This window comes from Argentina silus (assembly GCF_951799395.1).
Source record: "Argentina silus genome assembly, chromosome: X".
NCBI classification, from domain to species: Eukaryota; Metazoa; Chordata; class Actinopteri; order Argentiniformes; family Argentinidae; genus Argentina; species Argentina silus.
In genome coordinates, this window is record NC_139653.1 from 42,519,918 (window position 1) to 42,532,985 (window position 13,068).

The following is a 13,068-nucleotide window of genomic DNA, read 5'->3' on the forward strand; positions in this document are numbered from 1 at the left end:
CTACGCTGCCGTGCCCTCGGCTAGAAACGTGCCCTACGGGAAGTAAGTGTCCTTTCAGCTGCCCTTAGTTAAATAACACATTAGTGTTCATACACAGCAGGAGCACACACAGCACTTGTGTTTGATACCATTCTTCCTCTGATTTCTACCTCCACCAGCCTCGACTGATACACAGTACACATCACCATGATATAGATGTATAAAAACATTGTGGTACTGTATTGATAGTCTGTGTTGTTTGTGTGTGTGTCAGTATTCAGAGCAGGTTGGAGATGAAGAAGACTCTGGGCTGTAAACCCTTCAAGTGGTACCTGGAGCACGTGTACCCTGAACTCAGGTAAGGAGAGAGAGGGAAAGAAAGAGTGAGAGATGGATGGATATGATAGATGGATAGATAGACGCTCATGGTGATTTCTGATTTCTCTTTTCCATGCGTGTGTGTGTGTGTGTGTGCCCCCTCAGGGTCCCAGACCACCAGGACATAGCCTTCGGAGCCCTGCAGCAGGGGGGCAACTGCCTGGACACGCTGGGTCACTTTGCAGACGGGGTGGTGGGCGTTTATGAGTGCCACAATGCAGGGGGCAATCAGGTAGTCTCCCGGAGAGAGGTACAGATCAGATCTATGTTACATATTTCCATGCTTGGCACTTCGGGTGATACACGGCCTGAGGTGGGTTAGGTGACTAAAACACTGCAGCAGCAGCAGCAGCAGCTTGTCACAGGATCACAGTATACACAGTGCTGGTATAGGTTTTTATGCAGTAGTAACTAACTGTTGACTGTAAAAAATTGATTTTAGGAAAGGCAACCGTTTGTGTGAGTTTGTTTATGTTTGTGTACATAGACATATGTGTGTTTGTGTGTCTGTGTGTACATTTTGTGTGTGTGTGTGCGCGCGTGTGTGTATATACTGATATACTGTGTGTGTTGTTCCTCAGAAGTTGGCTCTGACCAAGTGTCTGTGTGTCTGTGTCTTTGTGTACATGTAGTGATATTGTGTGTGTGCGTGCGTGTGTGTGTACTGATGTGTACTGTATGTGTCCTCTGGAGTGGGCCCTAACGAAGTGTGTGTGTTTGTGTCTTTGTGTACCTGTAGTGAAATTGTGTGTGCGTGTGTGTGTGGGGGGGGGAGGTTGTGTACTTATGTACTGTATGTGTATCTCAGGAGTGGGCCCTGACCAAGAGTGTGTGGGTGTGTGTGTGGGGGGTTGTGTACTTATATACTGTGTGTGTATCTCAGGAGTGGGCCCTGACCAAGGACAAGTCGGTCAAACACATGGACCTGTGTCTAACGGTGGTGGATCGCACCGCAGGATCGCAAATCAAACTACAGGGCTGCAGAGAGAATGACAGCAGACAGGTCAGCAAGCTGAGCACAGAGTCACGCACCATCAAGGACATCGATCTCAGACCAATACAATACCTCACATCAATGCCTGCAGTCTGGCTACTAGATTGACATTAGACTACATTTTTGGTAACAATAAAAAGTTGCCCACAGTATGATGCATTTTGGTATAGTATCATGACCTTGGATATACTGTACAGATAGATATACAACATTCACTCACTATCAACAGCATATGTCCTCGGCAGGGGAGTCTGGTTGAGGCAGAAATCAGAGGATGGGCTGTGCATTTATCTAATAAGTCAGGGGAGGCTGTTGGAGGTAGAAATCAGAGGACATGGAATGGAAAGAGGAATGGGATCAAACATGTTTGAAATCATTCATTCCCTTCCATGCATTACAATGAGCCTGTCCTCTGATTTCTACCTCCACCAGCCAATGAGCCCGTCCTCTGCTGTGTGGTCCACCACCGTTAAACACCGATTTCTACCTCCACCAGCCTCCCCAGATCCATTCCTCGTTCCATTCTATGCATTACAATGAATCCATCCTCTGATTTATACCTCCACCAGCCTCCCCTGCTCTATTAGATAAATGTACAGTATACAGTAGATAAATACCCATGTTTGATTTGTCTCTCTCGTTCCCCCCTCAACCCCACCCTGATGGTTCATTCCAGAAATGGGAGCAGATCGAGAGCAACTCCAAGCTTCGGCACGTTGGCAGTAACCTGTGTCTGGACAGTCGCAGTGCGCGGTCAGGGGGACTCACTGTGGAGGTGTGCAGTCCCAACCTCAACCAGCAGTGGAAGTTCACCCTCAACCTCCAACCCTAGAGAGAGACGGGCAAAGACAAAGAGAGACAGAAAGAGAGTGAGAGAGAGAGAGATAAAGAGCCCCCACTTCCACCAACACCACCTGCTCCTCTTCCTCCACCTCTCCCCCCTCCCCTTGCCCAACTCCCCCCCCCCCCCCCCCCCCCCCCCCCCCTCCAGGGGGTTCACCAGAGTCACCACCGAGCAGCAACCACAGGGTGGCGATACAACACACAGCGAAAGCAGGATATGAAACAAACTACAGTGGGGATGACGATGGTGATGATGATGATGATTTTTTCCATCCAACTATATACCTCAGTGTTTCATCTTTCGGTCCAGGTCTTGGAAAGTGAATGAGTTTCTTTTTTTTCTGAATGCTGGTGAAATGGAATGACTTTATTTTGGATGTTTTTTGTTGTTGTTATTGTTGTTGTTATTTTTTTCAAAAAAAAATTTTTTCCTCCTTCCACTGAATTTCACTGCATTTCTGAAATGGACGTGACTATGACTTCTTTGTTGTTGTTTATTTCTTCTTCCAGTAACCTATCTATCTTTGTTCGAATGTAAAAGTCGTATTCCACAAGAGGTTCCCTAAGCTAGGCAGAGACTGCCCAGGACACTGGAGGATGGTTTTGGTTTGGTTGAAGTTTAGATTGGTTTTGGTTGTAGTTTGGTTATGCCCAGCAGTCCTGCTAGTGGAAGGGAATAGACTCTCCGTGTTCCGAGCACTCATTCCCTTTGTTCACTGACACGGTGTTCTCTCTGCCACGACTGCCCAGGCTGCCCAACCAGAGTGAATGAAAATGAAAAGAGACTGAGGAAAAACAAGAAAAACCCTTTGTTTTGTTTTCTACTATTTCTACCGAGTGTGATTGACGATTGAGCTCCTGTCCCAAGGTGTCATCAAATGTGGATGCTGTGAACAGTGTTTGAGGTTGAATGAGAGAAAAGGGGGATGGAAAATAAACGATCTGATATTCACTTTTAATTTTACTGTAGCTGGGGTTCATTCATATAGAGCCGGTATTCTATAGGAGGAGCAGTAGAAATATAGGCAGGGATCCAGTACTGTAGTGGGCAGCACCAGCCCATTTCAACCCCCCGGCTGTACAGTATAGTAAGGTGGTATAATGTGTCGTTCATGTGCCCTCGGAACTAGGAAACACCCACATTTTCGATTTGAAACAATGATACCTGAGTTTCCTACTCAGAGACTATCATAATCAACCAATAGGAAGCTCTACGCAAATAACGTGAATTTTAACTTGGACGTTCCGGAGTTCCCAGATCGCATGAACGCAGCATAAGTCCAGCATGTGGGTGTATCACTGATGGATCCACTGTCTGCATGTAGCACTGGTTGCTACGCTCCTCCACTATCAACCCCGTCTGTCCATTGCAAGTTAACGCAAAATTACAACGAAAAACCTTTTTTTATTTTTATTTCTTTGAAACAACAGTTCAATGTCCAAATGTATTATTGTTTTTTTTCTAACAGACATTGAAGAAATGTTGGTTTTAAACAAGTATACTGTAGAATAATCAAATAACACAGTACATTTAACTTTATACACTCTCTCTGCTTCCTGACTTGTTTTCTTGTGAGGCAACATGTATCTACTTCTTGTATCTACTTCCTGTTCCTTTATTTCCATTTCCTGTCTGGGTGTTTCCCTGGTATCTTCCTTGTATTAATCACATACAAACTGGTATTGGTCAAAGGAGGAGGTAAAGTTTGAATCTTAATTTCCATTCTACAAGTCTACAAGTGTTGTTGACATTGTGACATTTGTCTGACAGTGTGTATACACACATTGGAAGTCCTTATTGTGATTTGCCATTACATTTTTGATTATTTGATTAGGACAGTTTTCATTTTAGGTAAGAAAGAAAGACATTACACTGGGAAATGGTCCCTGTGTGCCATGTTGTACCTATACTTGAGCGTCGTCTGCTCATCTTTCTCTGTTCTTATTTTATTGTTATTGTTGTTGACATGTTTCAACAGCATTGTGACTGATGTCTTTTGCCTTTTCCGATATCCACCATACTGTAAAGCAGACTGTCTCTGTGTGCATGTGAACAGCTTTCAACATGACTAGCAGACCTGCGTCAGATACGTCATGTCAGTGTTCGATTTAGTTGGAGTTTGCACTTATGGGACACTTCCATGGATTCCTTTGTACCAGGCAAACTAAATCAAGCGCAGATCAAGTATTGGACATCTGTATTTGACCCAGGTCTGGTCTGTAGAAGGAAAGTTGGCAGTTCTACTTGTTGACCTGACTCACAAGGGGAGAAGCAATAACATTTAATGTTTTCATGCTTCATATTTCATTGTCTTTGTTGTGCATTAAGCTCTCATCCACTTCACAATCCATTCCTGTGTGGTAGAGCCTTTAGAGTTTGGTCAAACTGTTTCAGCAAATTACGTTCTGATTAGAATGCACATTAGAATGTAATTGTCATAGAATGTTTGATGAGAAGATGTAGGATAATTTTGCCAAACTCTGTATGAAGTATCTTATGGCTCTGTTTCTGCATGTACTGTAGCTTGTGATATTACATGGTACTTCAAACGTTTCTGTCCGTCTTTGGGATAGAAGCAGAATCCATCTTGTCCATCATGTAATATGCAAAGGAGCAGTATGATTCATTCATTCGTTGTCATAACATGATTTTGTCTCCTTTCGGGATGCCCCCAATGTCGTAGAGATTAATTTATTCTAGAACAGTAAACAACTGACATTTGCTGACTATTTTGAACCCGTTCCCTGATCCTAACCTAAATCATTCTGGAGAGCAACATTAAACTGACCCCTAGTGTCTAGAGCCGACCTCATCCTACCCCATTCCACTCCAAGGCCCAATGACAGATACAGCCACACCCATCTTTCTCTTTCGTGTGGATGAAATGCCAATCAATCAGTCAATCAGTTATATGAAAGAGCAACCAATCAGAGATGAGGATGAGGGGTTTAAAAGAAGCATCCCCTGTTTTACCTGCAGTATCTGCAGTCCAATAGGAGAGAGCGGAACATGGGGGCGGGGCTTTAAGGTCAGAAGGAGAATATGGGGTGTATTTCAGAGGATGAAACATTCACAACGTTGCAGATAGAAATGTATAGATTGGATATGAAAGACACTCATACTGTTCTATATGATATATTTCTATATGGACACTCTGTGACGTAACACGTCTCCTAATGCGACCCAGGTGTCATGTCATAGCCAATGACGTGTGAGCGACACACACAGGAGAAGTTGATTGGATGATGGTAGAGGTCACAATGTTCTGTCTGCCATCTTGTCACTGTTGACATGTAAGAGTTTTCTGATAGAAGCCAGTGTGTAAAGCCAGTGTGTAAAGCCAGTATGAAGTCTACAGTACTAAACAGGATTTATCATGTGATCTACATGCTGGCAACAATGGTTCAAATATTGAATAAAGCCTTTTTTGTAAGTGAAGATTCTTTTTTGAGAAGAATTGAGAATCAAGTTTGCTGTTCATTTGTTGGAGTTGTGGAGAGGAAAGAGCGAGATGAAATCATCCTAGAACAACAGCCACTCTTTAATTGGATGAGATGTTTACATGATAGCACAATGTGCCAAAGTTATGAAATATTTGATTTACATTGTCAGTGCATTTGTACTGGAGTCTATGGGAGAGGGAAGTAAACACATACATAGTCAACATGAGGATGTGTGATCCTATTGACATAATGAAAAAAAAATAGATTCTTAATCACAAGTTAACTATAATTTAGGATATTATTATCTAATACAGTATGGGTTTGTTCCTCTGAGAAAAAACAACATTGTTTGCTTTAGGAAAATTTGTGTTAGTGAATTAGGATGACTGAGAGGTGAAGGAGGCAGCATGGGAGTAACAAATGTAAAAGTGTATATGTTTGTATATACAGTACGTTTGTCTCTTGTACAGTATGTACATATATACATTACACATTAAGCAGCAGCAGTTACTAGTGCGTTTGGTCTAATGTACAGCGCTTCTAATTGTTCATTGTTTTATAGATATGGCAGAAAATTCAACTTTGAATGAGGAAAAATGATTAACTTAATAAATAAATGCATTTATATATAAATGTAAGTGTGTGGGTTTTCTTTGTGTCTCTTTCACTGACTCTTCACCAGGTCATAGGTCATAGAAATTAACAATAAGAAACAGATGATAAAAAAATACAGTAAGGCTTTTCGAAGCCAAAGTGAGCCAAAGTTTATGATGAAGTTTAGCATTTTGATGACAAAAAGGACATTTTTTGTCATCAAACGTATTCTCTATTCAAGAGGTGCGTAGGAAAAACAGACTAACAGCAGTAGTAAAAAGAGGCTCCCACACACTGTCTGTTTGCAAGTGAAATCAGTTTTAATAGGTGCAACGTTTTGGTCAGAGAACTGCCATGCCTGACGAAGGTCTCTGACCCAAACGTTTCACTAATTAAAACCTTTAACTTTCAAGCAGAGAATCAGAATCAGAATCAGAATTCTTTTATTTGGCCAAGTATATTTGCACATACAGGAAATTGACTTGGTGAGGTTGGTGCATGGACATAAAAAACAAATAGCAAATATTGACAAGAAATTGACAAAATAGCAAAATATTAACAAAATAGCAATAACAAATTTACAAAAGAGAGCAGCAGAACAATACATCTTGTAGGCTATGTGAGACTAAGTGGCAATGAGGCTAGAGGCTGTGGAATGGTTATGGGGCATGTACACTATGAATTAGAATAATTTTAAATAATTATATATTACACTGTCAGTGCATTGTGAGTGTGACAGGGTGGGGGGGGGGGGGGGTCAGTGGGAGGCAGGGGGCTTGTTTGTGAGCCCCACTACCATGGGGAATAAACTGTTCAGGTGGCGCAAGGTTTTAGTCTTGATTGACCGGAACCATTTGCCGGATGGAAGTCTCTGGAAGAGGTTGTGACCAGGATGGGAAGGATCAGCGATGATCTTTCCTGCTCTCTTACTGGTCCTGGAGTGGAACAGGTCCAGGAGAGACGGCAGATTGCAGCCGATGACCTTCTCGGCTGACCGAATGATCCGCTGCAGTCTGCCTTTGTCCTTGGCAGTGGAGGCAGCGAACCAGACGGTGATTGATGAGCTGAGGATGGGCTCAATGCTGGCTGTGTAGAACTTGACCATCACTTTCTGCGGCATGCTGAATTTCTTCAGCTGCCACAGGAAGAACATCCTCTGCTGGGCCTTCTTGATGGTGGAGGTGATGTTCTCCGCCCACCTGAGGTCCTTTGCAATTATTGTCCCCAGGAATCTGAATGACTCCACAGTGTTAACTGGGGAGTCACACATGATGAGGGGGGCGGTTGGGGCTGGGCTTCTCCTGAGGTTTCTCCTATAGTTTTTAGGACGTTCAGCTCCAAGTAGTTCCGACTGCACCTGGAAGCCAGGCTGTCAACTTCCTCTCTGTAGGTGGCCTCATCACCATTGGAGATTAATCCAATGAGGGTTGTGTCACCCGCGAACTTCAGGAGTTTGACAGAAGGGTGGCTAGAGGTGCAGCTGTTAGTGTAGAGAGAGAAGAGTAGAGGAGAGAGCACACAGCCTTGTGGGGCTCCGGTGCTGATAGTCCGGGGCTCCGAGACAAGCTTGCCCAGCCGTACCTGCTGCTTCCTGTCTGTCAGGAAGTCAGTGATCCACCTGCAGGTGGGCTCAGGCCCGCTCAGCTGGGATTGCTTGTCCTGGAGGAGAGCTGGGGCGATAGTGTTAAATGCAGAGCTGAAGTCCACAAACAGGATCCTGGCGTAGGTGCCGGGAGAGTCTAGGTGCTGGAAAAGGAAGTGAAGTCCCATGTTGACTGCGTCGTCTACAGACCTGTTGGCTCTATAGGCAAACTGCAGTGGGTCAAGGAGGGGCTTGGTGATGGCCTTGAGGTGGGTGAGCACGAGGCACTCAAAGGTCTTCATTAGCAGAGGTCAGGGCGACTGGTCTGTAGTCATTAAGGCCTGTGATCCTCTGCTTTTTGGGAACTGGGATGATGGTGGATGTTTTGAAGCAGGCAGGTACCACGCATTCAGCCAGTGAAGTGTTAAAGATGTTCATAAACACTGGAGACAGTTGGTTTGCACAGTGCTTCAGTGTGGAGGGGGAGACAGCATCTGGTCCAGCTGCCTTGCAGCTTGTCTCGGAGCCCCGGACTATCAGCACCGGAGCCCCACAAGGCTGTGTGCTCTCTCCTCTACTCTGCCTTCTGTTTCTTTAGCAGTTTGTTGACGTCTCTCTCCTGGATGGAGAGAGGTGCGATGGGGCTGGGAAGAAGAGGTGTGATAGTTGTGGGGGAGGGTTGATTGTGTGGGTTGATGGTGTGAGTCAGAGTCAGCTCCATTGTCTGTCGAATCTACAGTAGAAGTCATTCAGGTCGTTTGCAAGTCTGAGGTCATCCATAGAGTGGGGGGATCTGGTTTTGCAGTCTGTGATCACTCGAAGGCCTTTCCAGACTGACGAGGAGTCGTTGGCTGCAAACTGTTGTTCTAGCTTCTTTGAGTACTGTCGTCTGGCCTCCTTAATCTCCTTGCCAAACGTGTACTTAGCCAGTCTAAACCTTTTTGTCGCCACTCCTGAAAGCCCTCTCCTTCCCCAAAGGAAGCTATTTGAGTCTTGCTGTGAACCAGGGCTTGTCATTGTTGTAACTCACCCTGGTGCGTGTTGGAATACATCTGTCCTCACAGAAGCTGATGTATGACGTCACAGACTCTGTGTATTCGTCCAGCTGTGACTGAACAACATGCATGCAATCTGCATGTAGGTTATCCCCTCCCATCACAGGGTGATCTAACAGACTGCAGAGTCATTACGGTCAGTGTTTGCTCATTAAAGAAGGAATCACTGACCCAAGGTTAGTACCATCTTAAGCCTGACATTCTATACTAATGAAGCCTACGAAATATTTACTTGAGTGTCTTGCCGTCTTAATGAGAATGTCCTTTTACAGTTTTTGCTGTTAGCTTCTACTCTACATAGCGTTTTCCATCAATTCTGACACACAGATACTCATGACACAGGTGGTGTATAAAATCATGAACATTTATTAGATGTGTGCAAAATGGTGTAAATTCTCATCATTAACATAACGTGGGATACATACGATTCACAACGTCAGTCATCGGGGTAGTAGTGCACTGTTAAAACATAGGGGTCATCACACACAGTAGAGACAACTGTTATAATACACACTCAGAGAGGAGAAGAGAGAGAACACACACGATACAGCAATCACTTTTCCTTCACGGACGGATGGACGGAACAGACAGACACAAAGCAGTTTCTACGACCACATCATTCTCAGAGCATTCATACAGTACATTGCAGTTTATGTTACAGATTTGTTGACATTAAATTATTTATAGAACTGATCATCGGAGACTTTAGGAAGTTTGGTCCAGCTTACGGTACATGGGTTATTTACATATTAGTATTACAACGTCAAATACACCATTATGTTTCGTACAGAAACTACACATCATTTAACCAACGTCCTTTCAACATAACTACTACTGACCATTGCTTGAGCACATAATGACAATAAATATTTCTATTTCTACTATTCTTTGCAGTGTTTTAATAGCACCTCATGAGGTTATTATAATTCATTTATAATTCTTAATTCACCTTTCAATCATCTAATAATTATGAAGCCCTGAGGTCAGCACAGTTCGTTTCCTCTTAATGACATTATCAGTGACATCATTGTCTCACCGTGTGAATCACATCTTTGCATTCTGACTGATAGCCTATCAACTTTACTCATTCACTTAGCCACAGTGCACACACAGACAGAAAGACAGACGGACTGACGTCTCTCGTACAGAGCACTGTTCACACACAGGCAGCAAAAAAACCTTTACTGTGGCACAAGCAAACATTTTCACATCTTGTAATCTCAAATTGCGTATTATTAGTATGACAGTTACCAGCAGTTATTGTCCAGAATTGATACACATATTCAATGCATGTACTGTACTGTATCAAAATGTATTTGAGTCTTTTCTTATCATTAAATTGCAGAGTGGAGGCTGAGCTGAATGAGCATTGACAAGAGAGAGAATGTAAACAACAATAACATTACGGATATTAGGCCTAATTTTTCTGGCTATCTGGTTAGAGAGACAGAGAGAGGCAGTAGAGAATATGAATGACCATATTTGCATGCAAATCAGTCCATCCATTAGGAGGGTAAGTTCAGAGTGGTGGGGGCGGGCGGAAGCATTGGAGCGGAGCTATGCTATTGGAGCAGCACTCCCTGTAAGACAGGAATGCTTTATGGTTCATAGCCCAGCAGTGAACTCACTGGAGGGACAGAGTGATGGGGCGTGATAATAGGCTGAGAGCCTGTCAATCATATGACCTCCTTAATCTAACTGAGAGATGGTGGATTACTGCTGCCTTTCAGATGTTATTGGGAATTACACTGGACATGGACATATTATTCATAGAAAGCACATATCCCCTCTGACTATGGCAATTTGGTACTTTACACTAAACAGGGCTGATATATGGTATTGTTAAATCATCATTCTATGCCACTGACATCATAATGGCAAACAGGCGTTCAAGCCAATTAAAGATGGAGTCAGTATGATGGTAAAAAAGACTCATAAGAAAACTAGCCTCTGATATTAGATATGGCTTGGCTACAGTGGAGGCTGGGGCAGGCAGGGGGAAATCGGAAAAATGGCTCCTCATGGAATGAGGAATGTTATCAAACAGACGTTTGATACCATTCTTCATTCCATTCCATTCCTTGCAATACAATGCGCCTGCTCTCCGATTTCTACCTCCACCAGCCTCCCCTGCTTGGCTTGGATTGATCTGTTGATACAGTGTGTCTGGCATCTATAAATAGGCTTCTTTAGTTGACAGGAATTGGAAGTATTGGATGGGTAAGACAACTGTCCAAATCTGTATCAAACATTTGTAATAAGAAAAAAATAAAATAAAAATGTGATTAACACATACACAAACAAATGTGAAAACTGCCATTATATATCTATCCTCAATAAATTAACAATATTATTTTGTTGTAGATATTGTCTACAGGATAGTCAGAGTTGCATATCTTCTCCTAGACAGAGACATTATGATAATGGTATTAATGCATAATGCAGATCCTACTGTTGTAGCTCTCTGGGGTCTTCTCCAGAATGTTCTCTCTTTGAGACACGCTGTAAACACCTTCCCTTTATTCTATCCTCTCTACATTGCACTATGTAACGGGAGGGAGAGACTTATGTAAAAGGCACTGAGAAAATATCTAGGACATGGCTGACTGACCAATAAAAAAAATCTAATTCTGAATAGAAAGTGTAAATGAGATCATATAACCTCTCAACCTGAGAATTCAAACTTAAATTTTTTTGATAATAACTGATAAACATGGCCATGAACCAGTGGAAGCTGGTGGAGGTAGAAATCGCAAGACAGGCTCATTGTAATGCATGGAATGGAAACAGGAATGGTATGATGCGTGTTTGATTCCATTCCTCATTCCATTCCATGCATAACAATGAGCCTGTCCTCCAATTTCTACCTCCACCAGCCGTCCCTGGAATGAACCCCCCTCTTAACTCCCCACAGCTGAAATAGGTTATACAGCACATCCTTCAGTTTCAACAGCAACGTTGTACTTCTTTTTTCTTTTCTTTTCTTTTTTTTCCCCCTTTTTTTTTTTTTAAAACCAGCTTACGCAGCCACCCCCCTTTCTCATACATTATCTAAGAATGATCGACCCTCTGTCTTTCCCAATTAGATCTGGTTGATGGTATCACTTAGAGCAGCCATATCAAGTCACAATGGGATTCAGAGACCTCGATCTGCTCTCTGCTCAGCTACACGCTGATAACAATATTAACACATGGCCTGAATATATCTTGTACACGTTGCTTAGTAACACCAGCATTCCAGAACCCTCGGAGCACACTTCTGATTCTCTTCAGAGATTGAAGATTCTAACAGAACAATGTTTAAAGATTTAGGATATTTTTTACACTTCTGATGTTTTTCAGTTTACTACTATATTCTTGACCAGGTTTCTCTTGAAATATAGATTTTTTTTTCTCAATGAAATTTACCTGGATAAAGGGTTCAATAAAGGTAAATAAATAAAATATAAGGAGGCTTTCAGAAAGTGTTACTGTGAATAGTACTACAGTAACAGTGCACAGAACGAGTGGCTTACACAAACACATAGCACAACAACAACAACAACAACAATGACAATATTAGTTTGAAAAAGAAAAGGTGGAAAAATCACCTGTGAAGTGGTGTCTCTGATAATCATACTATACACAAACACCAACATACCACCTCAACTGCCTTCTACAGCATATGCAAATAGTCTCTATTTTGGTAATATACATAATGCATACATTTTTATTATTAATTTCATTGGCTTTTGTTTTTATCATGTGTTAGACACTGAGAAAGAAACCAGGACCAAAGCAACATATTATGGCAATATAACACTAATTATTAATCTGTATCATATAACATAACATAATATTTTCAGGGGATTTTCAGTGCCATTAAAAGGGAATCATCAAAGCTAGGGGGTATTTGGTAAACATATGAATAGACTTTTAAATCATTCAAAGATGACTGAACAATATTCAGTTTACCAGTATTTAATCTACTGTTATCAAATACCTTCAAACCGCAGGACCATCGAGGGGAAAGTGCATGAGTAGTTCTATAGAAGGCTACTCTGTCTTTAGTAGCGGAGCGCCAGTGGCATAGAAGGCTACTCTGCCTTGGTAGTAGTGTCCTAGTAGTATAAATCTCAACATCTATTCACACATCAATAAGACCATCACGTTGGTGAGAGGTGAACAAGCATGTATGTATGTCATTGGGCCAAAGGACC

At 42.5% G+C, this 13,068-nt stretch overlaps 1 protein-coding gene across 1 annotated transcript in view; it reads left to right on the forward strand.

The window, feature by feature from the left end:
* galnt2 (UDP-N-acetyl-alpha-D-galactosamine:polypeptide N-acetylgalactosaminyltransferase 2) overlaps positions 1-2,287 on the forward strand; it is a 67,837-nt gene extending 65,550 nt beyond the window's left edge. The window contains exons 12-16 of the mRNA XM_083696108.1: positions 1-42; positions 254-337; positions 463-589; positions 1,241-1,360; positions 2,028-2,287. The exon at positions 1-42 is cut by the window's left edge and continues 51 nt beyond it. Of these exons, the coding sequence (XP_083552234.1) occupies positions 1-42; positions 254-337; positions 463-589; positions 1,241-1,360; positions 2,028-2,183 (529 nt within the window). The 3' untranslated portion in view covers positions 2,184-2,287. The remainder of the gene's footprint in view (positions 43-253; positions 338-462; positions 590-1,240; positions 1,361-2,027) is intronic.
* Positions 2,288-13,068: the final 10,781 nt, after the last annotated feature.